This window comes from Chiloscyllium punctatum, chromosome 10 (genome assembly GCF_047496795.1).
Source record: "Chiloscyllium punctatum isolate Juve2018m chromosome 10, sChiPun1.3, whole genome shotgun sequence".
NCBI lineage: Eukaryota > Metazoa > Chordata > Chondrichthyes > Orectolobiformes > Hemiscylliidae > Chiloscyllium > Chiloscyllium punctatum.
Window position 1 is genome coordinate 110,849,875 of NC_092748.1, and position 27,980 is coordinate 110,877,854.

At 58.1% G+C, this 27,980-nt stretch overlaps 2 protein-coding genes across 3 annotated transcripts in view; one reads left to right on the forward strand and one right to left on the reverse strand.

Moving 5' to 3' along the window:
* Positions 1 to 13,497, reverse strand: part of LOC140482435 (IQ calmodulin-binding motif-containing protein 1-like) — a 59,313-nt gene extending 45,816 nt beyond the window's left edge. For both annotated transcript variants that reach the window (XM_072579939.1, XM_072579938.1), the window contains exons 1-5: positions 13,399 to 13,497; positions 12,948 to 13,063; positions 6,688 to 6,850; positions 3,952 to 4,081; positions 1,088 to 1,181 (exon numbers count right to left, since the gene is read on the reverse strand). In XM_072579939.1, the coding sequence (XP_072436040.1) occupies positions 1,088 to 1,181; positions 3,952 to 4,081; positions 6,688 to 6,850; positions 12,948 to 13,063; positions 13,399 to 13,409 (514 nt within the window). In that variant the 5' untranslated portion in view covers positions 13,410 to 13,497. The remainder of the gene's footprint in view (positions 1 to 1,087; positions 1,182 to 3,951; positions 4,082 to 6,687; positions 6,851 to 12,947; positions 13,064 to 13,398) is intronic.
* A 3,636-nt stretch (positions 13,498 to 17,133) lies between these two features.
* The window catches only part of eaf2 (ELL associated factor 2), a 46,711-nt gene continuing 35,864 nt past the window's right edge, over positions 17,134 to 27,980 (forward strand). Inside the window, exon 1 of the mRNA XM_072579940.1 lies at positions 17,134 to 17,338. Within this exon, the coding sequence (XP_072436041.1) occupies positions 17,236 to 17,338 (103 nt within the window). The 5' untranslated portion in view covers positions 17,134 to 17,235. The remainder of the gene's footprint in view (positions 17,339 to 27,980) is intronic.

Consider the following 27,980-nt stretch of genomic DNA (forward strand, 5'->3'; position numbering starts at 1 on the left):
GCAGGCAGGTGGGACTACTTTAATATGGGATTATGGTTGGCATCAACTGGTTGGACCAAAGAGTCAGTTTCCAAGCTGTATGACTCTGTAAAACCCTCATTACTTTGTACACTTCAATTAAGGAACTATTCAGCTTCTTCTGGTCTAAGGAAAACACCCTAGTTTAAGTTGTCCTCATAGTTGCAGTTTTCAAGCTCTGACAACATTCTTGTAAGTCTCCTCCATACTCTGTCTCGAGTAATTATGTCCAGACAGCAATGTGGTGACTAGATTTATACACAAAATGCCTGCTGCAGCCTAATCAGTGCCTTAAATAATTTCACTACATTCCTATATTCATAATTTAGTACTCAAAATCTCATTCAGTGAGGGAAAGCATGCTATATGCCTTCTTTACCAATCTGTGCTGCTACCTACAGGGATCTGAGGACATGCATTCAAAGGTGTTTCAATTCCTCTACCTCTCTCATCAACCTTAGCCTATTATATATTCCATTGCTTTGTTTGCCCTCTCCAAAAACATAACTTCCAATCTCTGGGTTAAATTTTATTTGCTACATTTCCATCCACTCACCCAAACCAGTGATATCATCCTTTTCACTTTCACCTGCTTGGCCAAATGTTTTGCTTCATCTTCAATCTTTCCAATCATGTCTCCCACATTTAAGTTTAAATCATGAATATTTACCACAACCAGCAAAGGACCCAACACTGAATCCATTCACAAAACATCGACTACTACCCTTTGTTTCCTTACACTAAATCGATTTTGGATCCACCTTGTTACATTTCCCGGTTATCTTATCAGCTTTAGTTTAGTGTGCCATGTGGGACTTTGTCAAATGCCTTGCTCAAATCCACTGCAGTACCCTTACCAATCCTCTTTGTTATTTCCTCAGAATATTGATATATTTGTAATCTTTCAAATATCATTTTCATTGACTCTTTATCTATTTCTGCCCACTTCTGGCACTGTGATATCCATTGGGACATTTTTCTACATGAACAGTACTGTACAAATGCAAATTTTAGTTGCTAGTAACAATACCCATAGCCAAATAAAACTAAAGCACTGGCTCAGACTTACCATGTTGAATCAGCTGAATGTGGTCACTAAGAAGCCAGCAAAGGGAGTTAGTCACATTGAGAAAACAGCGCAGAAAATCTTGTTTGATGTCATCCTTGAATTAAGAACAATTTGTTAAAACATTTTCAAGCAGGCAAAGATGTATTTAAATGTACTTTCTTTCTATGATATATCAACATAGTTGTTTCTGATCATAGGTTTTAGTTATGCATCACCAACAATAAGATGTTTACAAAGAGCAAACATCATTGAAACAGGTCATTCATGGCATTTTGCTCCATTTGAACCCTTGCCCAACCTTCCATACCTAATTCAATTAACATTATCCTCAATTGACTTCTGCTTCACACACTTAACTAATTTACCTTAAAACGTAATTACATTATTTGAATTAACTGTTCTATGGTAGTGAGCTTCGCATTCTCAATACCCTGCAGGTAAAGAAGTTGCTTCTGAATTCCATATTTGACTTCTTACAGATTATCTATTGATTGCTTCTAATTTGGCTCATGCCCACATGTGAAAATATTCTTAACATGTTGACTCAATCAAAATCTTTCAGAATTTAAAATATTTTTATTGGCTCACTCCTTGGTGTTCTCTTTTCCAAAGTCAAGAACCCATTCATTGTTTTCCAAGTATACAAATTCAGTCTTGATATCATTCTTTATTTGCAACTTTATCAGTGCCTCAAGATCACTTTTACATGATGGTGCCTAGAGTTGTGTGGGTACCACATTAACTATTCACCAGCCCTTGGCAGTATACCGATCACTTACAAATTACTAAATATGTGTAATAGCACCTCATCTGTGTCTGTTCACACAGGAGCAGAGAACTGTTGACTTTGCTTGATTGACATCTCCATGAGATTAATGTAAATTATTCTGTAATTTCTTTTGCCAATGTCTCAATGTAATTTGCACAAGGTGAAGAGGCATTAAATTTTAAGGCTTCTGTTACTGATACATTAATGGTTGGTCTGACACTTTGCTAGCATTATAGGAACATACTTTATTTTAAAAAGCTATGAATTGACATTTCTTTTATAAGCAGTTTCACATATTGGATGGCGTCATAAAGGCATCTGTACGAAGAGAATTACGGTGAGATTTGTGGCAGAATGAGTTTAAAGGTCCAGCAAGGTCTACCTCAGTGCAATTTACTGCAACTTTTATGCATTTGCCAAGCAGTGAGGTGCTGAGGTGATGTGCTGCCAATTACAGGGATTATGGCAACTGAGGGCACTAGCTGGGTCAATGGGCACTGGCATCCCACATTTGCCAACCCTCATGATCATCACGGTATGCTTCCAATTCACTTGTAGTCCACTTAGGAAGTACAGGATCTACATGCTTATTGCATTAATGCATTGTCTTGCCTCTCTGTGCCAATTAGCACAGTCAAGCAACTAGGCAGCTTGCCTAGCTGGTCAGAAGCTTTCAATCGAGGTGGGGTGTGTACATGTTGTTGAAAGACAGTGAGTTATGTCAACGTCACACCTGCAGTATTTTCCAGCTGCTTACATGGCAAACACAGCAAGCAAGCAGCCATGTCACAAAGGGGAATAGCCCTCATCAAAATCCATGGAGGCAGCCATCTCTCAGGAGGTCTCAACATAGTACCTATTTATATGGTTTTCTAAATAACATGATATGTAATGAGGCAGACATGAATAGGGAGCATAAGGTGAAGGAACCTATTGGGGACAGTGACCATAACATGAGAGAATTCACCCTTCAGTTTGAAAGGGAGAACCTGGAATCACAATACTTATGGTATAACAATTGAGGTAACTACAAAGACATGAGCAAGGAGCTGGTCAGAATTGACTGGAAGGGGAGCCAGCAGGGAAGGCAGTGGAGCAGCAATTTTCGCAAGGAAGAAGAAGCATACTAAGGGGAGAATGAGGGAAATGTGGTTGACAAGGGAAGGCAGAAGCAGCATAAAAGCAAACAAAAAAGCATACGATGTATATAAGAATATAAGAACTCGGAGCAGGAGTAGGCCATCTGGTCCTTCAAGTCTAATCCGCTATTCAATAAGATCATGGCTGATAGTGAGTTTCGAGAAGTTTGTAGCTCAGGTCGAGGTTCTGGATGTAAGTTTGCTCGCTGACCTGAAAGGTTCACTTTCAGATATTTCGTCACCATTCCTCCGGTGATGCACTGGTGGTATGGCCCGTTTTTTATTTATGTGCTTAGGTTTCCTTGGAGAGAGAGAGAGAAAAAGAGACACAGAGAGAGAGACAGAGAGAGGGAAGATTATTAATGAGAATAAGCCTATTAGTAATATAAAAGGACGACGGCACAAGATTTTTTTTAGATACCTAAAAAATTAAGAGAGAGGCAAGAGTGAACATTGAACTACTGGAAAATGAGGTAAGAAAAGAAGTTATGGAGAACAAAAAAATGGCAGAGGAAGTGAACGGATACTTTACATCAGTCTTCACGGTGCAAGATATCAATAGCATATGAGAACTCCAGAAGAGTCAGGGGGCAGAGGTGAGTGCAGTGGCCATCGTTAAGGAGAAGGTGCTGGGAAGCTCAAAGGTCTGGAAGTGAAAAATAAAATCACCTGACCAGTTGGACTACATGCAGGATGCATTGGTCGTGACTTTTCAGGAATCACTGGAGTCAGGGAAGGTCCTGGAGGAATGGAAAATGGCTAATTTAACACCCCTGTTTAAGAAAGGAGCAAGACAGAAGATGGGTAAATATAGGGCCAATCTACATGCTCCACGTCTTATAAACTGGTAACAGAAGTGAAATCTTCAGCTTGTAGTCTAGTGCTAAGTCTTATAAATAGAATTCATGCAAATATGGTTTGCAGCTAGACAGACCGAAACTACAAGTATAAATCACCTCAACAGCTTGGAGGAATCGAGTTTGCAGGCGTCGTGCCAACACCATCAGATTATCTGAAGCTGATGGCAAAACCTTTTCATAAAACTCTTCAACATCTTCCTTTGGATTCAGACCAACACAGACAGTACTGAAAGGAATCAATTCAATTCGCCATTAATTTTATAAACTCAAAATATTTCAATAATTTTATTTTAAAACCAGCAACACATTCACCCAGCAAAGCCAGGATATCCAACCGGATATTTATGTCAAATAAAAATCTTTAGCTTTGGCAACCAAACAAGTTGAAAATGTGTTGCTGGAAAAGCACAGCAGGTCAGGCAGCATCCAAGGAACAGGAGAATCGACGTTTCGGGCATAAGCCCTTCCTGAAGAAGGGCTTATGCCTGAAACGTCGATTCTCCTGTTCCTTGGATGCTGCCTGACCTGCTGTGCTTTTCCAGCAACACATTTTCAGCTCTGATCTCCAACATCTGCAGTCCTCACTTTCTCCCCAACCAAACAAGTTGCCCAGTTTGACAGCTAACGATGATGGAAAAATCTATAGTCAAAAGGACTCAGGTTTTTTTGCATGGGCAATAACTTATTAGAGTTCAGATGGTCCACAATTGTTTTCTGTGAACATTAAGAGTGAGACTCAAATCTAGAGATTTACTGGTGAACTTAGAGAGTTTCAAGTAACATAAACTATGAGAATACAAGTTAGAGTTCTTCACAACCATTGGATGAAGTAACATTAAATGAAGACTACAAGCATTCCATTTGATTGGGAGGAACTAAATAGTGATTCCTTTGCTGAATACCACTGCATAATCTGCAAGTGTGATCCTTAGCTTTGAATCACTTGCCTTTTGATTACCTGCCCTGCTCCAGCTATTTATATTGGTCCGATGAAGCTCAATGAAAGCTTGAGAGGCAGCACCTATCAATTAAATACTTTCAAATTCAATATCAATTGCACTCATTTCAGATTACAACCCTGGTTCCATTTTTTCTGGCGTAAGTAATGATTCTGCTGATGTCATTCACACCTACTCTAGACCCATTTTATCTTTCTTTCCTTTTTGTTTATTCATTCACAGTATGAGGGTGCCGCTGTCTGGGCCAGCATTTATTACCACCCCTAATTGCTCAGAGGGCAGTTAAGAGTCAACCACAGTGCTGTGGGTCTGGAGTCACATGTAGGCTAGACCAGGTCAGGATGGTAGTTTCCTTCCCTGAAGGTCATTAGTGAACCAGATGGGGTTTTTCCAACAATCGACAATGAATTCATGGTCATCATTATACTCCTAATTCCACATTTTTGTTGAATTCAAATTCAACCAACTGCCGTGGCACGATTTGAACCCAGTCCCCAGAACATTACCTTGGTCTGTGAATTAACAGTCCAGCGATACTACCACTAGGCCATCGCCTCTCCCCGCCCCCACCCCAAATAAAATTTACACCTCCTCTGGACCCACCTTATCTTCCTTTACTTGCTCCATTGCCACCCTCTTTTGCCTTATACTATCGTCCCTTGTGTCAGTCACAGACTCCTGCTTTCGGCCTCAAAATTTCTCTCCTCACGTCCAGGTTTGCTTGAAAAAAAATAGTAAACCCTTTCAGCTTCTATTTTTGAGAAAAGGTCATGGGCCTGAAACAATTAACTATACTCTGTTCCCCATTTGTTCTCAAATCGGCACAGTGTTCTGGTTAATTGGATGATTTAAGTCAATTCATCTTTTTGTGTCTCTAACATGTTAGAAGACCATAAAAGAACACATTTCACATTATTATATCCTGGTCAGGGGTACTGGGATTGATTGTTTGCCTGGATTGTGTCCCTTTTTTCCATGATCAGAACTCACTATATGAGCTGTGCTGTTCCAGGAGCACGTGACTGAAAAAATGAACCCTGTTAATTTGCATTGTGAATTTCTTATTGGCTAAAATATACTCTGGATGGTGTAATGAAGGAATGATGGAGATTCACATCATAAACCAAAGCTTTATAACATGAGACAAACAAAATAATGAACCTACACCACATTTGATAGCTAGCTTGTTTGATTTGAGGAAAATAGTTTTTATTGACACTAAAATCTGATTACTTTGGACAAAAGTATGCCAAACAGATTTCAGCTTGAAACCTAAATTGCCAGATTGTCTTTCAATTCATGTTCACCACCAGAACAGAAAAGTCCATAATGGAACGCTACCACCTGCAAGTTCCACAGAAGCTGCACACCATCTAACTATATTACTGTACATTCAGTGTCGCTGGATCAAAATCAGGGACATCCCTTCCCAGTAGTACTTTTGATACCTCAGTACCCCAAGGACTGCAGCATGTTCAAGATGCCAGCTTACCACCACCTTCTCAACCCTTTAGAGTTTGGCAATAAATGCTGGCCCAGCCAGTGACACCAACATCCCACAATAGAATACAATACACACTGCCAAGCATTCAAGAATCCCCAATATAATGGATAGGAGGTAATTACTGATTAATGAATACCACGTCACAGTCTTCTGTTTTTGGCAAGGATTAATGCTTAACTCCTTTGTATTTGCACAAACAATGTTTCATTGCATTTAAAACAAAAACACATTGGTTTGAGCACTTAAATGGAATTCATACCCAAATCCTTCCTGTGGATGCCTTTAGGAATAGAATTAACTTTTTATAAAGCACAACTATATAAACAATTTGGAATGGAACATTAATTAAGGATTCCTGATCTACTTTACCTGACTATCTCAGCCAGATCTACAGCTGTGGACCAGCTTCCTGGAATGTTGTAGTAGTCTTGTTTAAGCACCAGTATACAATACTGAATTAGGTCATAATAATAAATATCCTCTTTTAGTTTCTGTAATTCTTTGCTTTCTACAGGTGGTTTCTTCAGGATTTCTGTAAAAAAGTATGTGCAAGACTTTGAAGGAGAATGGGTTAATGCTACACAAGAAACAAAATTTCAAGACAGCTTAGAGAATATGGAAACATCACAGTGTAGTCCCGAGTACCATTTACAATTGAGGAGATTTAGAAACAAAATCCTAACTACTATGTGATTGAGGGATTCAGAACAGTATGAAAAGAAAAATGCCTGTCTCCCCAAGCACCAATGTGGCTTTCATTGTAATACCTTGAAATCTCTACATACATTTTTACTTAGCTTGCCTTTTGATATTATCAGCAGCTGCCATCCAATTTTTAAAAAGTCCACAACCCACCAGTGAATGCCATGTATAGATCATGATGGGTTGACTAGACAAGGTTTTCTCATCACCTTCCAGATATTAATGATGCCTAGAATCCAAGACCAAAACTACTGCAACCTTCCTGATATATACGCTATTTAAGAGCCAAAAAAAAAATCAGGATGCACATTCCCACCAAGATTGAAATCCAAAGGTACAATGAATGATATATTCTAAAATGCCCCTGAATGCACACTGGAAGTTGCACCTGTGTTATAACATAAATAAATGTAAAGTTAGGCACACAATGGCTTCACAGAATATGCATGTAAATGTGTAAATGCATTTCACATAAACATCAATAACTTGCATTCACACAGCAGTTTTAATATAGTAAGATGCCAGAGATTAAGAGGTAAAATTAGGGGAGTGCCTTACTGGAGGTGAGGGGTAAAAAGGGAGTATCAGTGTTTGGTGCCTCAGCAGTTTACTGCACAACCACCTATGGTAAAGGAATAAAAATTTACAATTACAAGAGTTCAGAATTGAAAGAGTTCAGAGATCTGGGAGGAGCACAGGGATGAAAGAGGCAAGGGAAATGAAGGTCAAAGGGATGGAGTGATGTAAAAACAAGGATGAGAACTTTAAAAGCTGACAGACCAGGATCTAATAGATATCAGCAAGCATCGCAGTTTGTTAACATGACTTGGTGCACAGGAGGGCATGCTCAGCAGATTGGTTAAGTGTAAGTTTCCCAAGGGTGCAAGGCTTTATACTAGCCTGTGTCACTCAGGGTCAGAGTCAGTCATACAGCATGAAAACAGACCCTTCAATCCAACCAATCCATGCCAAACATAATCCCAAACTAAAATAGTTCCACATGCCAGATCCTGGCCCATTTCCCTCCTGTTCATGCACTAATCCAAATGTCTTTTAAATATTGTAACTGTACCACATATCTACCACTTCCCCAGGAAGTTCATTCCACATGCAAACCACCCTCTGTATAAAAAAATTGCCATTCATGTCTTTTTGAAACCTTTTTCCTGTCACCTTAAAAATGTGCTCCTTAGTCTTGAAATTCCCGCAAAGAGCGGCGGGAGCTGGGCGGAAGTGAAGTTGGAGCGCAGAGCTGGTCGGGAAGGTAAATGATTGATATTTGAGTGGGTGTGTTCTAGACCCCAGGCCCTACAAAGTAGGGCCTCCCTCCCATCCTCCTCCTCTAACCTAACTTTAAAGTCCACAGGTAAGCTACTCAGTGTTCTTGTTTTGGAGACTAAGTGTAGAGTAATGGCAGCGCAGGCAGTGGAATGTTCCTCCTGCAGGATGTTTGAGGTAGGGGTGACCACCGATGCTCCTGCCAACTTCATCTGCAGGAAATGCAGTCAGCTCCAGCTCCTCACAGAACGCGTTAGGGAACTGGAGCTGGAGTTGGATGAACTGAGGATTATTCGAGAGGCTGAGAGGGTGATAGATAGAAGCTACAGGGACATAGTTACGCCAGAGAACAGAGGTAGCTGGGTAACAGCTAGAGGTGGGAAGGGGAGGAAGCAGGCAGTGCAGGGATCCCCTGTGGTCGTTCCCCTCAACGATAAGTATACCGCTTTGGATACTGTGGGGGGGGGGGGGGACAGCCTAGCAGGGGTAAGGTGCAGTGACCGGTTCTCTGGCACGAGGTCCGGCTCTGAGGCTCAGAAGGGAAAGGGGGAGAGGAGGAGAGCGCTAGTTATAGGAGACTCTATAGTTAGAGGGACGGACAGGCGGTTCTGTGGACATGGGTGAGACTCTCGGATGGTTTGTTGCCTCCCGGGTACCAGGGTCCGAGACGTCTCAAACCGGGTCTTCAGAATCCTTAAGGAGGAGGGTGTGCAGCCAGAAGTCGTGGTGCACATTGACACCAACGACATAGGTAGGAAGAGGGGTGGGGAGGTCATTCAGGAACTCAGGGAGTTAGGCTGGAAGCTAAAAGCTAGGATGGACAGAGTCGTCATCTCTGGGTTGTTGCCGGTGCCATGTGACAGTGTGGCAAGGAATAGGGAGAGAGTGCAGTTGAACACGTGGCTGCAAGGACGGTGTAGGAGGGAGGGCTTCAGGTATTTGGACAATTGGACTGCATTCTGGGGAAGGGGGGACCTGTACAAGCAGGATGGGTTGCACCTGAACCAGAAGGGCACCAATATCCTGGGAGATTGGTTTGCTAGCACTCATCGGGGGAGTTTAAACTAATTTGGCAGGGGGATGGGATCCGGACTTGTAGTCCAGCAAGTAGGCTAGCTGTTTGTCAGGATGTCCAAGAATGTAGGGAGGCTGTGGAGAAGGTAGCACTGACAGGGAATACTTGCGGACACAGAGATGGGTTCAAGTGTGTATACTTCAACGCAAGGAGTATCAGAAATAAGGTGGGTGAACTTAAGGTGTGGATCGGTACCTGGGATTACGATGTTGTGGCCATCACGGAAACGTGGATAGAAGAGGGACAGGAATGCTTGTTGGAGGTTCCTGGTTACAGATGTTTCAGTAAGATTAGGGAGGGTGGTAAAAAAGGAGGGGGGTGGCGTTGCTAATTAGAAATGGTATAATGGCTGCAGAAAGGCAGTTTGAGGGGGATCTGCCTTTGGAGGTAGTATGGGCTGAAGTCAGAAATAGGAAAGGAGCAGTCACCTTGTTGGGTGTTTACTATAGGCCCCCCAATAGCAGCAGAGATGTGGAGAAACAGATTGGGAAACAGATTTTGGAAAGGTGCAGAAGCCACAGAGTAGTAGTCATGGGCGATTTCAACTTCCCAAATATTGATTGGAAGCTCTTTAGATCAAGTAGATTGGATGGGGCGGTGTTTGTGCAGTGTGTCCAGGAAGCTTTTCTAACTCAGTATGTAGATTGTCCGACCAGAGGGGAGGCCATATTGGATTTGGTACTTGGTAACGAACCGGGACAAGTGATGGGATTGTTAGTCGGTGAACATTTTGGTGATGGTGACCACAATTCTGTGACTTTCACCTTGGTTATGGAGAGAGATAGGTGCGTGCAACAGGGTAGGTTTTACAATTGGGGGAAGGGTAAATACGATGCTGTAAGACAGGATCTGAGGAGCATAAGCTGTCAGGGAAGGATGTCGTGGAAATGTGGAACTTTTTCAAGGAACAGATACGACATGTCCTTGATATGTATGTACCTGTCAGGCAGGGAAGAGATGGTCGGGTGAGGGAACCTTGGTTGACGAGGGAGGTTGAATGTCTTGTAAAGAGGAAGGAGGAGGCTTACATAAGGTTGAGGAAACAAGGTTCAGACAGAGCATTGGAGGGATACAGGATAGCCAGAAGGGAGTTGAAGAAAGGGATTAGGAGAGCTAAGAGAGGGCATGAAAAATCTTTGGCGGGTCGGATCAAGGATAACCCCAAGGCATTTTATGCGTAAGTGAGAAGCATGAGAATGACGAGAACAAGGGTAGGTCCGATCAAGGACAGTAGTGGGAGACTGTGTATTGAGTCGGAAGAGATAGGAGAGGTCTCGAATGAGTACTTTTCTTCAGTATTTACAAACGAGAGGGACCATACTGTTGAAGACGAGAGTGTGAAACAGACTGGTAAGCTAGAAGAGATACTTGTTAGGAAGGAAGAGGTGTTGGATATTTTGAAAAACTTGAGGATTGACAAGTCTCCCGGGCCTGATGGGATATATCCTAGGATTATTGGGAAGCAAGAGAGGAAATTTCAGAGCCGTTGGCAATGATCTTTTCGTCTTCACTGTCAACGGGGGTGGTACCAGGGGACTGGAGAGTGGCGAATGTTGTGCCCCTGTTCAAAAAAGGGAATAGGGATAACCCTGGGAATTACAGGCCAGTTAGTCCTACTTCAATGGTAGGCAAAGTAATGGAAAGGGTACTGAGGGATAGGATTTATGAGTATCTTGAAAGACACTGCTTGATTACGGACAGCCAGTACGGATTTGTGAGGGGTATGTCTTGCCTTACAAGTCTTATTGAATTCTTTGAGGAGGTGACCAAGCATGTGGATGAGGGTAGAGCAGTGGATGTAGTGTACATGGATTTTAGTAAGGCATTTGATAAGGTTCCCCATGGTAGGCTAATGCGGAAAGTCAGGAGACATGGGATAGAGGGAAATTTGGCCAGTGGGATAGAAAACTGGCTAACCGGTCGAAGTCAGAGAGTGGTGGTAGATAGTAAATATTCAGCCTGGAGTCCAGTTACAAGCAGAGTTCCGCAGGGATCAGTTCAGGGTCCTCTGCTGTTTGTAATTTTTATTAATGACTTGGAAGAGGGAGTCGAAGGGTGGGTCAGTAAATTTGCAGATGATATGAAGATTGGTGAAGTTGTGCATAGTGAGGAGGGCTGTTGTCATCTGCAAAGGGGCTTCAATATGCAGAGCTGGGCTGAGGAGTGGCAGATAGAGTTCAACCCTGTCAAGTGTGAGGTTGTCCATTTTGGAAGGACAAATAAGAATGCAGGATACAGGGTTAACGGTAGGGTTCTTAGTAAGGTGGAGGAGCAGAGGGATCTTGGGGTCTATGTTCATAGATCTTTAAAAGTTGCCACTCAGGTGGATAGAGCTTGTAAGAAGGCCTATGGTGTATTAGCATTCATTAGCAGAGGGATTGAATTCAAGAGTCGTGAAGTGATGTTGCAGCTGTACAGGACCTTGGTAAGGCCACATTTGGAGTACTGTGTGCAGTTCTGGTCGCCTCACTTTAGGAAAGATCTGGAAGCTTTGGAGAGGGTGCAGAGAAGATTTACCAGGATGTTGCCTGGAATGGAGAATAGGTCGTACGAGGATAGGTTGAGAGTGCTAGGCCTTTTCTCATTGGAACGGAGAAGGATGAGGGGTGGCTTGATAGAGGTTTATAAGATGATCAGAGGAATAGATAGAGTAGACAGTCAGAAACTTTTTCCCCGGGTACAACAGAGTGTTACAAGGGGACGTAAATTTAAGGTGAAGGGTGGAAGGTATAAGGGGGATGTCAGAGGTAGGTTGTTTACCCAGAGAGTGGTGGGGGCATGGAATGTGCTGCCTGTGGGAGTGGCAGAGTCAGAATTATTGGTGACCTTTAAGCGGCAATTGGATAGGTACATGGATGGGTGCTTAAGCTAGGATAAATGTTCGGCACAACATCGTGAGCCGAAGGGCCTGTTCTGTGCTGTATTGTTCTATGTTCCCCAATTCTAGGGAAAAGATACCTCCAACTAACTTTGCCTATACATTATTTTATAAACTTCTATAAAGGGCATAGCGAAGATTTGTAGCTCAGGTTGAGGGTCTGGATGTAGGTTTGCTCACTGAGCTCATTTTCAGACATTTCGTCACCCTACAAGGTAACATCTTCAGTGGGCCTCCAGGCAAAGCAATGCTGATGATTCCATGATTCCTGCTTTCCAATTATATGTTTGGGTTTCTTTGGGTTGGTGATGTCATTTCCTGTTCGTTTTCTCAGGGGGTGGTAGATGGGGTCTAGCCCGATGTGTTTGTTGATAGAGTTCCGGTTGGAATGTCATGCTTCTAGGAATTCTCATGTGTATCTCTGTTATGTGTCTGTAAACAGATAAATAGAAAGCAGGAATCATCAGCAGTGCTTCGCCCGGAGGCCCACTGAAGATGTTACCTAGTAGGGTGACAAACCGTCTCAAAATGAACCTTCCAGCTCAGCTACCTTTCTTGAATGATTTACTGCATGGAAAGATTATGATCTAGACCTTACTCAAGTTAGTGGCAGCACTTCCTGGACAGTACAATTAAAAGGTAAATTACATAAAGCTGAGGTTGCCTGATTTTGTCACAATTAATACAATTCCTTACCTTTCAGTTTTAGCAGGAGGATAGGAATCTTATCATTTGAACTTTCTGCAACTTCAGCTGCCAAGTTAAAAATTTGGCAATTCACCTCTTCACCCAAATTATTCATGGCTGCAGCCCTGGTCATTTGGCACAAAATAGGAGAGATACCTTGTATTGCATTTTCCACTGAACAAGTGTTCACAGCACAACAATATTCTCACAATTTAAAAGAGCAGCTTTGACTGCTAAAAAAACTACCAAAAAGTTAATTAGTCATCGCATGAAGGGGGGGTAAGGGCGTTGGGGGGGGGGGGAATGGTGGGGGTGGGGGGGAGAAAGGGGGGGGGGAGAAAGGGGGGGGGGAGGAAAAGTGGGGGGAAGAAGTGGGAGATTGAGATGGAGGGAAGTGGCAGATAGGGAGAGGGGAAACATCCCGCGATGAAGAAACTCGAAAAGCTCCTTTGACTCCTACCCAGAATCCATGCTTCAAGCTGCAGGCTGACCCCCTCCAGCCTTCGGCCTCCCCCAGGGACACAGCTCCTTCCCACACGGCCCCTGCGGCCGTTTCCAGGGCAACGCCAGAAACCTCGGCCTCACATCAGCACATTCGTCTCACCACCTGCACCTACAATCAGAAATCCGAGAAATGAAACACAGGATAAATTATATTATTTTAATATAGGCGAAAGGAGGGGGGATTACACCCACCTCTCTCCTACCGAAACACAGCCTGAGCTCCTGGCGAATCGGCGGGCTGTAGTCTGAAATCCATGCTGTCATGTAAACTTGCTCAATCTCAATGGGATGTTATGGTCAAATATGGATCAAAGCAAATTACTGTGGATGCTGGATTCTGAAACCAAAAGAGAAAATGCTGGAAACTCTCAACAGATCTGGCAGCGTCTCTTAGGAGAGAAAAGATCTGACGTTTCGAGTCTAACTGATCCTTTACCAGATTCTGGATGAGTGGTGCTGGAAGAGCACAGCAGTTCAGGCAGTATCCAAGGAGCTTCGAAATCAAAGGGCTTTTGCCTGAAGCTCCTTGGATGCTGCCTGAACTGCTGTGCTCTTCCAGCACCACTCATCCAGAATCTGGTTTCCAGCATCTGCAGACATTGTTTTGACCCTTTGCCAGATCTGCTGAGATTTTCCAGCATTTTCTCTCTTATGGTCAAATATGATTGGACTATGGCCCAATAATGGAATCCCTACAGTGTGGAAACAGGCCCTTCTGCCCAAGAGGTCCACGCTGACCCTCTGAAGAGTCTCCCATCCAGACACATTCCCCATTACTCTACATTTCCCCCTGAAAAATGCACCTAACCTACACATCCCTGAACACTATGGCAATTTAGCATGACCAATTCACCTAACCTGCACATCTTTGGAATGTGGGAGGAAACCAGAGCACCGGAGGAAACCCACACAGGCATGCTGAAGCTGGAATCAAACCCAGGCCCCTGGCACTGTGAGGCAGCAGTGCTAACCACGGTGCCATGCAAGGCTGGTAATTGTAAACATCCACTTTTTAAATTGGTTATTGACTAATTTATCATGTAATTAAAGATTGTGGAATCATTGACTGAGATAGCACAGGAGGAAACTATTTATCCTATCTTTATTGTAGAGCTGCTCAATCTCCTTGATCTTCCCAGATCTCTTCAACTATTCAGGCAATTCACAATTTATCATTTCCCATTTAGAGTAATGACCACACCCACCCAACCCCAAAAGCTATATAAACTACAATACATCATCTCAAGCAAGTTTATAACTTTTGAAAACTACTTGTGTTTTTGCACTAGTCCCTCTTGTGCATGTTGAAGCTTAGGTAGTATTGAAACTGTTGTGATAGTGAATGTATGTAAGATTAGGCAAACATGATAAGTGACGACATTAGTTGGACTTAATACCAAGTGATAATTTTGTATTCAAACTTCAGTTTGATTAGCTACTTTACTTTAAAATTAGTAGGAGAGTCAATCTGCTCAAGATCTGACTATACTAATACACCCAAAAGAACAGTAATGTATTCAGTTACCCTGTGAATAAATCTGTTTCTTGTTCTTAGCAGAAATGTAGTCTCATTCTTATGACCAGTGTTAGTACAATAGCTCCAGGAATAATTGAGAATGGGAAAGAGTGGACAGTGTGACAGGTGTAGCATAACAGTTGTACTTCTATTTCTGAATCCCATTGTTTTGTGCTTTAGTTTAGAGTCTTTTGGATTTATTCAAGGCTAATACTGCTCATGTGATGCTGAGTAAATGCTAAGTGGTAAGAAGACACCTCAGGAAGGTTGTGAAGGGTTTACCAAAGAAGATTTATGAAAATTGTGGCTTTAAATAGGGAACTGAAATGACATCCGAGGCAGTTAAAAATACACAATGTAAGAAAGAGATGGTGAGATTAAGACTGGCACTAACCAAACAGTAGTGCCTTGGATATGAAGGACTGAATGGTCTCCATTTGTGATACTCTAGTTGCCATTATTTGGATAAAATGTGATGCCCAGTCTTCATCAGGTAAAAAGTACCACTATTATTTCAAGGAAGAGCCAGGGAATTATGTTGAATATCTTATTGAATACCAATTCCAAAGAAGAGTCATTGGATTCAAAATGTTATCTGTTTCTTGACAGGTGCTGTGGGATCTCCTAAGTTTCTGCAGCATTTTCTGTAATTGTTTTAAATAAAGAACAAATCGTATGAGAAAGTTCAACTAAAAGCAAAATGTTGCAGATACTGAAAATCTGTCCTGAAAGCAGGAAATGCTGCAGAAACTCAGCAGATCTGGCAGCATCTGTGGAGAGAGAATCAGAGTTTTGAGTCCGATGAAGGGACCTAACTGGCAACTTTTTCACAGAGGGCGGTGCGTATATGGAATGAACTGCCAGAGGAAGTGGTAGAAGCTGGTACAATTGCAGAATTTAAAAGACATCTGGATGCATATATGATTAGGAAGGGTTTAGAGGGATATGGGCCAAGTGCTGGCAAATGGGCCTAGATTAGTTTAGGATATCTGGTCAGCATGTAAGAGTTGGACCGAAGGGTCTGTTTCTGTGCTTTACATCTCTAGGACTCTTCTTCGGAACACTTTTCAAGCAGGTGCACTACTGTGCTTTATTCAACCCCCAAAAGAAAAGTGGATTGTCCAGCCATTATCATTTGCTGTTTGTGGGATCCTGCTGAGTCATTTTTTTTCCATTATATGTTAATAGCAGGTGTACTTATAAATAGTATCTTGTTTGGTATAAGATGTCTTCGGAAAGTCCTGTGCTTGTGAATGCTTCTAAAGGAAGAATATGGTTCCACTCGAGGAGATTAAGATATCCACAGGATGTTTCCTGGCATTGAGCTTTTTGGTGATGAAGTGAGGCAGGATAAGTTTGGGTTGTTTCCTTTTGGAGCAGATGGAATGGAAAACATTGGCGGGATAGGGGTGTGAATCCCAATTGAGCTGTATGGGCAAGGTGAGTAGAAAGCAACTGTCCTCCTGAGTCAAAACGTCAAGACAAGAGCCACACTGAGCTGTCTGACAATTTGATCTTTTGCTATAAATGCTGTGTGCTATGATCCTGTGGCATTAATGACATGATGAAGGAGCAGCGCTCCGAAAGCTTGTACTTCTGAATAAACCTATTCAACTATCACCTGGTTTTGTGATTTTTAACTTTATCCACACGTTTAAAGTGAAGGACAGGAGGTTTAGATGGGATTGAGTAAAAAAACTTTCACACTCCCCCTTGGGAATGAGCACTTGAAATTTCATAACATTCAAGTTATGGGCCTTATGTGAGTATTAATGAAGTTTTGGCAGTACAGATTCGATGGACTGAACAACCTCTTCAGCACTATGATTCCAAATAAGCGCACAGGGGGAAGGCACTTTGAATGAATGAAGTTTGTTGGTGGTGGTGGTGGGGGGGAGGGGAAAGAGAGAGATGAACGCCTCTTTATCACGTGACTGGGGCCCCTAAGCCAGAAGCCTTCATGACGCAACTTGCCTACGTCAGAGCCGCGACCAAATATGGAAAGACCAATGATAAAGACAACCCTGATAGACAGCGAGAGTAGCCAATCCAAGAATGAGAGGGACAAACCGTCAACCGTCAGTCATAGCAGCTGGCCAATTGATGACGGGATAAGAGGCGGGGCTTGTGGTTCTCCCCTCCCCTCCCGGAGAGCTGTGAAGTTGGTGACGGGAGTCTGAGGGAAGGGGAGCGAGAGAGAGACACACACACGGAGGACGCTTCATACATTCGCAATTGTTTATTTATTTATTTATTGACTGATTGGTTTTGTTTGGGATGAATGCAGGAGCTCTCGCTCACTTTGACACCAAGGAGCATGTTTTGAAGCTGGGCGGTAGTTTTGACAGACAGCCCAAGTGCGGCTTTCACACCGTCCGCTGTGAGTGCACCCGGGGTCGTGGGGGGGGGAGAGGGAGGGAGGGAGGGTGGGTGGGGGTGATAGAGGGGGAGAGCGGTGGGGGAGGGGGGATGGAGGGGGGCATAGAGGGGGGGGCGGTGGGGGAGGGGGGGGCGGTGGGGGAGGGGGGGGCATGGAGGGGGGGGCGGTGGGGGAGGGGGGGGCATGGAGGGGGGGGCGGTGGGGGAGGGGGGGGCATGGAGGGGGGGGCGGTGGGGGAGGGGGGGGCATGGAGGGAGGGGCGGTGGGGGAGGGGGGGGCATGGAGGGGGGGGCGGTGGGGGCGGGGGGGGCATGGAGGGGGGGGCATGGAGGGGGGGCATAGAGGGGGGGGCGGGGGGGGCATGGAGGGGGGGGCATGGAGGGGGGGGCATAGCGGGGGGGGAGGGGGGGGCATGGAGGGGGGGGCGGTGGGGGAGGGGGGGGGCATGGAGGGGGGGGCGGTGGGGGAGGGGGGGGCATGGAGGGGGGGGCGGTGGGGGAGGGGGGGGGGCATGGAGGGGGGGGCGGTGGGGGAGGGGGGGGGCATGGTGGGGGGGGCGGTGGGGGAGGGGGGGGGCATGGAGGGGGGGGCGGTGGGGGAGGGGGGGGGCATGGAGGGGGGGGCGGTGGGGGAGGGGGGGGGCATGGAGGGGGGGGCGGTGGGGGAGGGGGGGGGCATGGAGGGGGGGGCGGTGGGGGAGGGGGGGGGCATGGTGGGGGAGGGGGGGGCGGTGGGGGAGGGGGGGGGCATGGTGGGGGAGGGGGGGGCGGTGGGGGAGGGGGGGGGCATGGTGGGGGAGGGGGGGGCGGTGGGGGAGGGGGGGGCATGGAGGGGGGGGCGGTGGGGGAGGGGGGGGCATGGAGGGGGGGGCGGTGGGGGAGGGGGGGGCATGGAGGGGGGGGCGGTGGGGGAGGGGGGGGCATGGAGGGGGGGGCATGGAGGGGGGGGCGGTGGGGGAGGGGGGGCATGGAGGGGGGGGCGGGGGGGCATAGAGGGGGGGCGGTGGGGGCGGGGGGGGCATAGAGGGGGGGGCGGTGGGGGCGGAGGGGGCATAGAGGGGGGGGCGGTGGGGGCGGGGGGGCATAGAGGGGGGGGCGGTGGGGGCGGAGGGGGCATAGAGGTGGGGGCGGGGGGGGCATAGAGGGGGGGGCGGTGGGGGCGGGGGGGGCATAGAGGGGGGGGCGGTGGGGGCGGGGGTGGCATAGAGGGGGGGGCGGTGGGGGAGGGGGGGCGTTGGGGGCATAGAGGGGGGGCGGGGGGGGCATAGAGGGGGGGCGGGGGGGCGGTGGGGGCGGGGGTGGCATAGAGGGGGGGGCGGTGGGGGAGGGGGGGCGGTGGGGGCATAGAGGGGGGGGCGGTGGGGGAGGGGGGGCGGTGGGGGCATAGAGGGGGGGCGGGGGGGGCGGGGGGGCGGTGGGGGCGGGGGTGGCATAGAGGGGGGGGCGGTGGGGGCGGGGGGGCATAGAGGGGGGGGCGGTGGGGGCGGGGGTGGCATAGAGGGGGGGGCGGTGGGGGAGGGGGGGGCGGTGGGGGCGGGGGGGGCATGGGGGGGGCGGGGGGCATGGAGGGGGGGGTGGGGGGGGCATGGAGGGGGGGGCCGGGGGGGCATAGAGGGGGGGCGGTGGGGGCGGGGGGGGCATGGAGGGGGGGGCGGGGGGGGCATGGAGGGGGGGGCGGTGGGGGCGGGGGGGGCATGGAGGGGGGGGCGGGGGGGGCATAGGGGGGGGGCGGGGGGGGCATAGAGGGGGAGGGGGGGGCATAGAGGGGGGGGCGGGGGGGGAGGGGGGGGCATGGAGGGGGAGGGGGGGCATAGAGGGGGGGGCGGGGGGGGCGGTGGGGGCGGGGGGGGCATAGAGGGGGGGCGGTGGGGGCGGGGGTGGCATAGAGGGGGGGGCGGTGGGGGAGGGGGGGCGGTGGGGGGGCGGTGGGGGCGGGGGTGGCATAGAGGGGGGGGCGGTGGGGGAGGGGGGGGGCGGTGGGGGCGGGGGTGGCATAGAGGGGGGGGCGGTGGGGGAGGGGGGGGCGGTGGGGGCGGGGGGGGGCGGGGGGCATGGAGGGGGGGGTGGGGGGGGCATGGAGGGGGGGGCCGGGGGGGCATAGAGGGGGGGCAGTGGGGGCGGGGGGGGCATGGAGGGGGGGGCGGGGGGGGCATGGAGGGGGGGGCATGGAGGGGGGGGCGGGGGGGGCATGGAGGGGGAGGGGGGGGCATAGAGGGGGGGGCGGTGGGGGAGGGGGGGGCATGGAGGGGGGGGCGGTGGGGGAGGGGGGGGGCATGGAGGGGGGGGCGGTGGGGGAGGGGGGGGGCATGGAGGGGGGGGCGGTGGGGGAGGGGGGGGGCATGGAGGGGGGGGCGGTGGGGGAGGGGGGGGCATGGAGGGGGGGGCGGTGGGGGAGGGGGGGGGCATGGAGGGGGGGGCGGTGGGGGAGGGGGGGGGCATGGAGGGGGGGGCGGTGGGGGAGGGGGGGGGCATGGAGGGGGGGGCGGTGGGGGAGGGGGGGGGCATGGAGGGGGGGGCGGTGGGGGAGGGGGGGGGCATGGAGGGGGGGGCGGTGGGGGAGGGGGGGGGCATGGAGGGGGGGGCGGTGGGGGAGGGGGGGGGCATGGAGGGGGGGGCGGTGGGGGAGGGGGGGGGCATGGAGGGGGGGGCGGTGGGGGAGGGGGGGGGCATGGAGGGGGGGGCATGGAGGGGGAGGGGGGGGGCATGGAGGGGGGGGCATGGAGGGGGAGGGGGGGGCATGGAGGGGGGGGCATGGAGGGGGAGGGGGGGGCATGGAGGGGGGGGCATGGAGGGGGGGGCGGTGGGGGAGGGGGGGGCATGGAGGGGGAGGCGGTGGGGGAGGGGGGGGCATGGAGGGGGAGGCGGTGGGGGAGGGGGGGGCATGGAGGGGGAGGCGGTGGGGGAGGGGGGGCATAGGGGGGGGGCGGTGGGGGAGGGGGGGGCATAGAGGGGGGGGCGGTGGGGGAGGGGGGGGCATAGAGGGGGGGGCGGTGGGGGAGGCGGGGCATAGAGGGGGGGGCGGTGGGGGAGGGGGGGGCATAGAGGGGGGGGCGGGGGGGGCATAGAGGGGGGGGCGGGGGGGGCATAGAGGGGGGGGCGGGGGGGGCGGGGGGGGGCATAGAGGGGGGGGAGGGGGGGGGCGGTGGGGGCGGGGGGGGCATAGAGGGGGGGGCGGTGGGGGCGGGGGGGGCATAGAGGGGGGGGCGGTGGGGGCGGGGGGGGCACAGAGGGGGGGGCGGTGGGGGCGGGGGGGGGCATAGAGGGGGGGGGCGGGGGGGGCATAGAGGGGGGGGGCGGTGGGGGCGGGGGGGGCATAGAGGGGGGGGCGGTGGGGGCGGGGGGGGGCATAGAGGGGGGGGCGGTGGGGGCGGGGGGGGCATAGAGGGGGGGGCGGTGGGGGCGGGGGGGCATAGGGGGGGGGGCGGTGGGGGCGGGGGGGGCATAGGGGGGGGGCGGTGGGGGCGGGGGGGGCATAGAGGGGGGGTGGGGGGGGCGGGGGGGCGGTGGGGGCGGGGGTGGCATAGAGGGGGGGGCGGTGGGGGGGGGGAGGGGGGGGGGGCGGTGGGGGCATAGAGGGGGGGGCGGTGGGGGTGGGGGGGGCATAGAGGGGGGGGGGCGGTGGGGGAGGGGGGGGCGGGGGGGCATAGAGGGGGGGGCATGGGGGGGGGCATAGAGGGGGGGGCGGGGGGGCATAGAGGGGGGGGCGGGGGGGGCGGTGGGGGCAGTGGGGGCATAGAGGGGGGGCGGTGGGGGAGGGGGGGGCGGGGGGGGCGGGGGGGGCATAGAGGGGGGGCGGTGGGGGAGGGGGGGCGGTGGGGGCGGGGGGGCATAGAGGGGGGGGGCGGTGGGGGAGGGGGGAGCATAGAGGGGGGGGCGGTGGGGGAGGGGGGGGCATAGAGGGGGGGGCGGTGGGGGAGGGGGGGGCATAGAGGGGGGGGCGGTGGGGGAGGGGGGGCATAGAGGGGGGGGCGGTGGGGGAGGGGGGGGCGGTGGGGGCGGGGGTGGCATAGAGGGGGGGGCGGTGGGGGAGGGGGGGGCGGTGGGGGCATAGGGGGGGGCATAGGGGGGGCGGGGGGGCATAGGGGGGGCGGGGGGGGCATGGAGGGGCGGGCGGGGGGGGCATGGAGGGGGGGGCGGGGGGGTCATAGAGGGTGGGGGTGGTGGGGGCGGGTGGGGCATAGAGGGGGGGGCGGTGGGGGCATAGAGGGGGGGGCGGGGGGGGCATAGTGGGGGGGGGCGGTGGGGGAGGGGGGGGGCGGGGGGGCATAGAGGGGGGGCATGGGGGGGGCGGGGGGGGCATAGAGGTGGGGGCGGGGGGGGCATAGAGGGGGGGGCGGGGGGGCGGTGGGGGCAGTGGGAGCATAGAGGGGGGGGCGGTGGGGGAGGGGGGGGCGGTGGGGGCGGAGGGGGGGCGGGGGGGGCATAGAGGGGGGGCGGTGGGGGAGGGGGGGCGGTGGGGCGGGGGGGCATAGAGGGGGGGGGCATAGAGGGGGGGGGCGGTGGGGGAGGGGGGGGCATAGAGGGGGGGGCGGTGGGGGAGGGGGGGCATAGAGGGGGGGGCGGTGGGGGAGGGGGGGCATAGAGGGGGGGGCGGTGGGGGAGGGGGGGGCATAGAGGGGGGGGCCGGTGGGGGAGGGGGGGCATAGAGAGGGGGGCGGTGGGGGAGGGGGGCGCATAGAGGGGGGGGGCGGTGGGGGAGGGGGGGCATAGAGGGGGGGGCGGTGGGGGAGGGGGGGGCATAGAGGGGGGGGGCGGTGGGGGGAGGGGGGGCATAGGGGGGGGGCGGTGGGGGAGGGGGGGCATAGAGGGGGGGGCGGTGGGGGAGGGGGGGGCATAGAGGGGGGGGCGGTGGGGGAGGGGGGGCATAGAGGGGGGGGGCGGTGGGGGAGGGGGGGGGGCATAGAGGGGGGGGCGGTGGGGGCGGGGGGGGGCATAGAGGGGGGGGGCGGGGTGGGGGAGGGGGGGGGCGGTGGGGGCGGGGGGGGCATAGAGGGGGGGGCGGTGGGGGGAGGGGGGGGGCGGTGGGGGCGGGGGTGGCATAGGGGGGGGGGCGGTGGGGGAGGGGGGGGGGCGGGGGGGGCATGGAGGGGGGGGCGGGGGGGGCATGGAGGGGGGGGCGGGGGGGGCATGGAGGGGGGGGGCGGTGGGGGCGGGGGGGGCATAGAGGGGGGGGCGGGGGGGGCATAGAGGGTGGGGGCGGTGGGGGCGGGGGGGGGCATAGAGGGGGGGGGCGGGGGGGGCATAGAGGGGGGGGGCGGGGGGGGCATAGAGGGGGGGGGCGGGGGGGGCATAGAGGGGGGGGGCGGTGGGGGAGGGGGGGCGGGGGGGCATAGAGGGGGGGGCGGGGGGGGGCATGGGGGGGGGGCGGGGGGGGCATAGAGGGGGGGGCGGTGGGGGCAGTGGGGGCATAGAGGGGGGGCGGGGGGGGCATAGAGGGGGGGGCGGTGGGGGAGGGGGGGGGCATAGAGGGGGGGGCGGTGGGGGAGGGGGGGGGGCATAGAGGGGGGGGCGGTGGGGGGAGGGGGGGGCGTAGGGGGGGGGCGGTGGGGGAGGGGGGGGCGTAGAGGGGGGGGCGGTGGGGGAGGGGGGGGGCGTAGAGGGGGGGGCGGTGGGGGAGGGGGGGGCGTAGAGGGGGGGGAGGGGGGGCGTAGAGGGGGGGGGCGGTGGGGGCAGTGGGGGGCATAGAGGGGGGGCGGTGGGGGAGGGGGGGCGGTGGGGGCGGGGGGGGCATAGAGGGGGGTGCGGTGGGGGAGGGGGGGGGCATAGAGGGGGGGGCGGTGGGGGAGGGGGGGGGCATAGAGGGGGGGGGCGGTGGGGGAGGGGGGGGCGTAGAGGGGGGGGCGGTGGGGGGGGGGGGCGTAGAGGGGGGGGAGGGGGGGGCGTAGAGGGGGGGGAGGGGGGGGGCGTAGAGGGGGGGGGGGGGGCGTAGAGGGGGGGGAGGGGGGGGCGTAGAGGGGGGGGAGGGGGGGGCGTAGAGGGGGGGGCGGGGGGGCGTAGAGGGGGGGGGCGGGGGGGGCGTAGAGGGGGGGGCGGGGGGGGCGTAGAGGGGGGGGGCGGGGGGGGCATAGAGGGGGGGGGCGGTGGGGGAGGGGGGGGGCATAGAGGGGGGGCGGTGGGGGAGGGGGGGGGGCATAGAGGGGGGGGCGGTGGGGGCAGTGGGGGCATAGAGGGGGGGGCGGTGGGGGAGGGGGGGCGGTGGGGGGCGGGGGGCATAGAGGGGGGGGCGGTGGGGAGGGGGGGGCATAGAGGGGGGGGCGGTGGGGGAGGGGGGGGCATAGAGGGGGGGGGCGGTGGGGGAGGGGGGGGGCATAGAGGGGGGGGGCGGTGGGGGAGGGGGGGGGCATAGAGGGGGGGGCGGTGGGGGAGGGGGGGGGGCATAGAGGGGGGGGCGGTGGGGGAGGGGGGGGGCATAGAGGGGGGGGCGGTGGGGGAGGGGGGGGCGTAGAGGGGGGGGGCGGTGGGGGAGGGGGGGGCGTAGAGGGGGGGGCGGTGGGGGAGGGGGGGGCGTAGAGGGGGGGGCGGTGGGGGAGGGGGGGGCGTAGAGGGGGGGGAGGGGGGGGCGTAGAGGGGGGGGGCGGTGGGGGCAGTGGGGGCATAGAGGGGGGGCGGTGGGGGAGGGGGGGCGGTGGGGGCGGGGGGGCATAGAGGGGGCGGGGGGGCATAGGGGGGGGGCGGTGGGGGAGGGGGGGGGCATAGAGGGGGGGGCGGTGGGGGAGGGGGGGGCGTAGAGGGGGGGGCGGTGGGGGAGGGGGGGGCGTAGGGGGGGGGAGGGGGGGGCGTAGAGGGGGGAGGGGGGGAGGGGGGAGGGGTGGAGGGGGGGCGTAGAGGGGGGGGGGCGGTGGGGGAGGGGGGGGCGTAGAGGGGGGGGGGGGCGTGGAGGGGGGGGGCGTAGAGGGGGGGGGCGTGGAGGGGGGGGCGTAGAGGGGGGGGGGCGGTGGGGGAGGGGGGGGGCGTAGAGGGGGGGGCGGTGGGGGAGGGGGGGGGGCGTAGAGGGGGGGGCGGTGGGGGAGGGGGGGGCGTAGAGGGGGGGGCGGTGGGGGAGGGGGGGGGGCGTAGAGGGGGGGGGCGGTGGGGGAGGGGGGGGGCGTAGAGGGGGGGGGCGGTGGGGGAGGGGGGGGGGCGTAGAGGGGGGGGGGCGGTGGGGGAGGGGGGGGGCGTGGAGGGGGGGGCGGTGGGGGAGGGGGGGGGGCGTGGAGGGGGGGGCGGTGGGGGAGGGGGGGGGCGTGGAGGGGGGGGCGGTGGGGGAGGGGGGGGGCGTGGAGGGGGGGGCGGTGGGGAGGGGGGGGCGTGGAGGGGGGGGCGGTGGGGGAGGGGGGGGCGTGGAGGGGGGGGGCGGTGGGGGAGGGGGGGGCGTGGAGGGGGGGGCGGGTGGGGGAGGGGGGGGCGTGGAGGGGGGGGCGGTGGGGGAGGGGGGGGCGGTGGGGGAGGGGGGGGCGTGGAGGGGGGGGCGTGGAGGGGGGGGCGGTGGGGGGGGGGGGGGGGCGTGGAGGGGGGGGCGGTGGGGGAGGGGGGGGGCGTGGAGGGGGGGGCGTAGAGGGGGGGGCGGTGGGGGAGGGGGGGGCGTGGAGGGGGGGCGTAGAGGGGGGGGCGGTGGGGGAGGGGGGGGCGTGAGGGGGGGCGTAGAGGGGGGGGCGGTGGGGGAGGGGGGGGCGTGGAGGGGGGGGGCGTAGAGGGAGGGGCGGTGGGGGAGGGGGGGGCGTGGAGGGGGGGGCGTAGAGGGAGGGGCGGTGGGGGAGGGGGGGGCGTAGAGGGGGGGGGCGGTGGGGGAGGGGGGGGGCGTAGAGGGGGGGGGCGGTGGGGGAGGGGGGGGGTGCGTAGAGGGGGGGGGGGGCGGTGGGGGAGGGGGGGGCGTAGAGGGGGGGGGCGGTGGGGGGGGGGCGTTGGGGGAGGGGGGGGGCATAGGGGGGGGGGCGGTGGGGGGGGGGGCGGTGGGGGAGGGGGGGGCGTAGAGGGGGGGGGCGTAGAGGGGGGGGGCGGTGGGGGGGGGGGGGCGTAGAGGGGGGGGCGGTGGGGGAGGGGGGGGGCGTAGAGGGGGGGGGCGGTGGGGGAGGGGGGGGGCGTAGAGGGGGGGGGCGGTGGGGGGGGGGCGGTGGGGGAGGGGGGGGCGGGGGAGGGGGGGGGCATAGAGGGGGGGGCGGTGGGGGAGGGGGGGGCGGTGGGGGGGGGCGGTGGGGGAGGGGGGGGGGGGGTGGGGGGGGGGGCGGTGGGGGAGGGGGAGGCATAGAGGGGGGGGCAGTGGGGGAGGGGGGGGGCGGTGGGGGGGGGGCGGTGGGGGAGGGGGGGGGCGGTGGGGGAGGGGGAGGCATAGAGGGGGGGGCGGTGGGGGAGGGGGGGGGCATAGAGGGGGGGGCGGTGGGGAGGGGGGGGCATAGAGGGGGGGGGGCGGTGGGGGAGGGGGGGGGCATAGAGGGGGGGGGGCGGTGGGGGAGGGGGGGGGCATAGAGGGGGGGGGCGGTGGGGGAGGGGGGGGCATAGAGGGGGGGGGGGCGGTGGGGGAGGGGGGGGGCATAGAGGGGGGGGGGCGGTGGGGGAGGGGGGGGGCATAGAGGGGGGGGGCGGTGGGGGAGGGGGGGGCATAGAGGGGGGGGGCGGTGGGGGAGGGGGGGGGCATAGAGGGGGGGGCGGTGGGGGAGTGGGGGGCATAGGGGGGGGGCATAGAGGGGGGGGCGGTGGGGGAGGGGGGGGCATAGAGGGCGGGGGGGGCATGGGGGGGCGGGGGGGGGCATGGGGGGGCGGTGGGGGCGGGGGGGGGCATAGGGGGGGGCGGTGGGGGCGGGGGGGGGCATAGGGGGGGGCGGTGGGGGCGGGGGGGGGCATAGGGGGGGGCGGTGGGGGCGGGGGGGGGCATAGGGGGGGGCGGTGGGGGCGGGGGGGGGCATAGAGGGGGGGGCGGTGGGGGAGGGGGGGCATAGAGGGGGGGGCGGTGGGGGAGGGGGGGGGGCGGTGGGCGAGGGGGGGCATAGGGGGGGGGCGTTGGGGGAGGGGGGGCTTAGGGGGGGGGGCGGTGGGGGAGGGGGTGCATAGAGGGGGGGGCGGTGGGGGGGGGGGGCATAGAGGGGGGTGGGAGAGGGGGGGGTGGGGGAGGGGGGGGCATAGAGGGGGGGGTGGTGGGGGGAGGTGGGGGGCATGGTGGGGGGGGCGGTGGAGGAGGGGGGGCAGAGAGGGGGGGGCGGTGGGGGGGGGCGGTGGGGGGAGGGGGGGGGCATAGAGGGGGGCGCGGTGGGGGAGGGGGGGGGCATAGAGGGGGGGGCGGTGGGGAGGGGGGGGGCATAGAGGGGGGGGGCGGTGGGGGAGGGGGGTGCATAGAGGGGGGGGCGGTGGGGGGGGGCGGTGGGGAGTGGGGGGGCATAGAGGGGGGGGCGGTGGGGGGGGGCGGTGGGGGAGGGGGGGGCATAGAGGGGGGGGCATAGAGGGGGGGCGGTGGGGGAGGGGGGCATAGAGGGCGGGGGGGCATAGGGGGGTGCGGTGGGGGCCGGGGGGGGCATAGAGGGGGGGGCGGTGGGGAAGGGGGCCATAGAGGGGGGGGGCGGTGGGGGAGGGGGGGCATAGAGGGGGGGGCGGTGGGGGAGGGGGGGCATAGAGGGGGAGGGGGGGCATAGAGGGGGGGGCGGTGGGGGAGGGGGGGCATAGAGGGGGGGGCGGTGGGGGAGGGGGGGGGCATAGAGGGGGGGAGGGGGGGGCATAGAGGGGGGCGGGGGGGGCATAGAGGGGGTGGGCGGTGGGGGCGGGGGGGGCATAGAGGGGGGGGTCGGTGGGGGAGGGGGGGGCGGTGGGGGCGGTGCGGACATGAGGGGGGGGCGGGGGGGGCATAAAGGGGGGGGCGGTGGGGGAGGGGGGGGGCATGGGGGTGGGGGAGGGGGTGCGGTGGGGGCGGGGGGGGCATAGAGGGGGGGCGGTGGGGGGGGGGGCATAGAGGGGGGGTGGGAGAGGGGGGGGTGGGGGAGGGGGGGGCATAGAGGGGGGGGTGGGAGAGGGGGGGGTGGGGGAGGGGGGGCATAGAGGGGGGGGGTGGGGGAGGGGGGCATAGAGGGGGGGGCGGTGGGGGAGGGGGGGGCATAGAGGGGGGGGCGGTGGGAGAGGGGGGGGCGGTGGGGGAGGGGGGGGCATAGAGGGGGGGGCGGTGGGGGAGGGGGGGGCATAGAGGGGGGTACGGTGGGGGAGGGGGGGGCATAGAGGGGGGGGCGGTGGGGGAGGGGGGGGCATAGAGGGGGGGGCGGTGGGGGAGGGGGGGCATAGAGGGGGGGGCGGTGGGGGAGGGGGGGGCATAGAGGGGGGGGCGGTGGGGGAGGGGGGGGCATAGAGGGGGGGGCGGTGGGGGAGGGGGGGGCATAGAGGGGGGGGCGGTGGGGGAGGGGGGGCATAGAGGGGGGGGCGGCGGTGGGGGAGATGGGGGCATAGAGGGGGGGGCGGCGGTGGGGGAGATGGGGGCGGTGGGGGAGGGGGGGGCATAGAGGGGGGGGCATAGAGGGGGAGGGCGGGGGGGATGGGGGGGGCATAGAGGGGGGCGGGCGGGGGGGATGGGGGGGGGCGGTGGGTGAGGGGGGGGCATAGGGGGGGCGGTGGGGGGGGGCATGGAGGGGGAGGGCAGGGGTGGATAGAGGGGGGGCGGTGGGGGAGGGGGGGATAGAGGGGGGGGCGGTGGG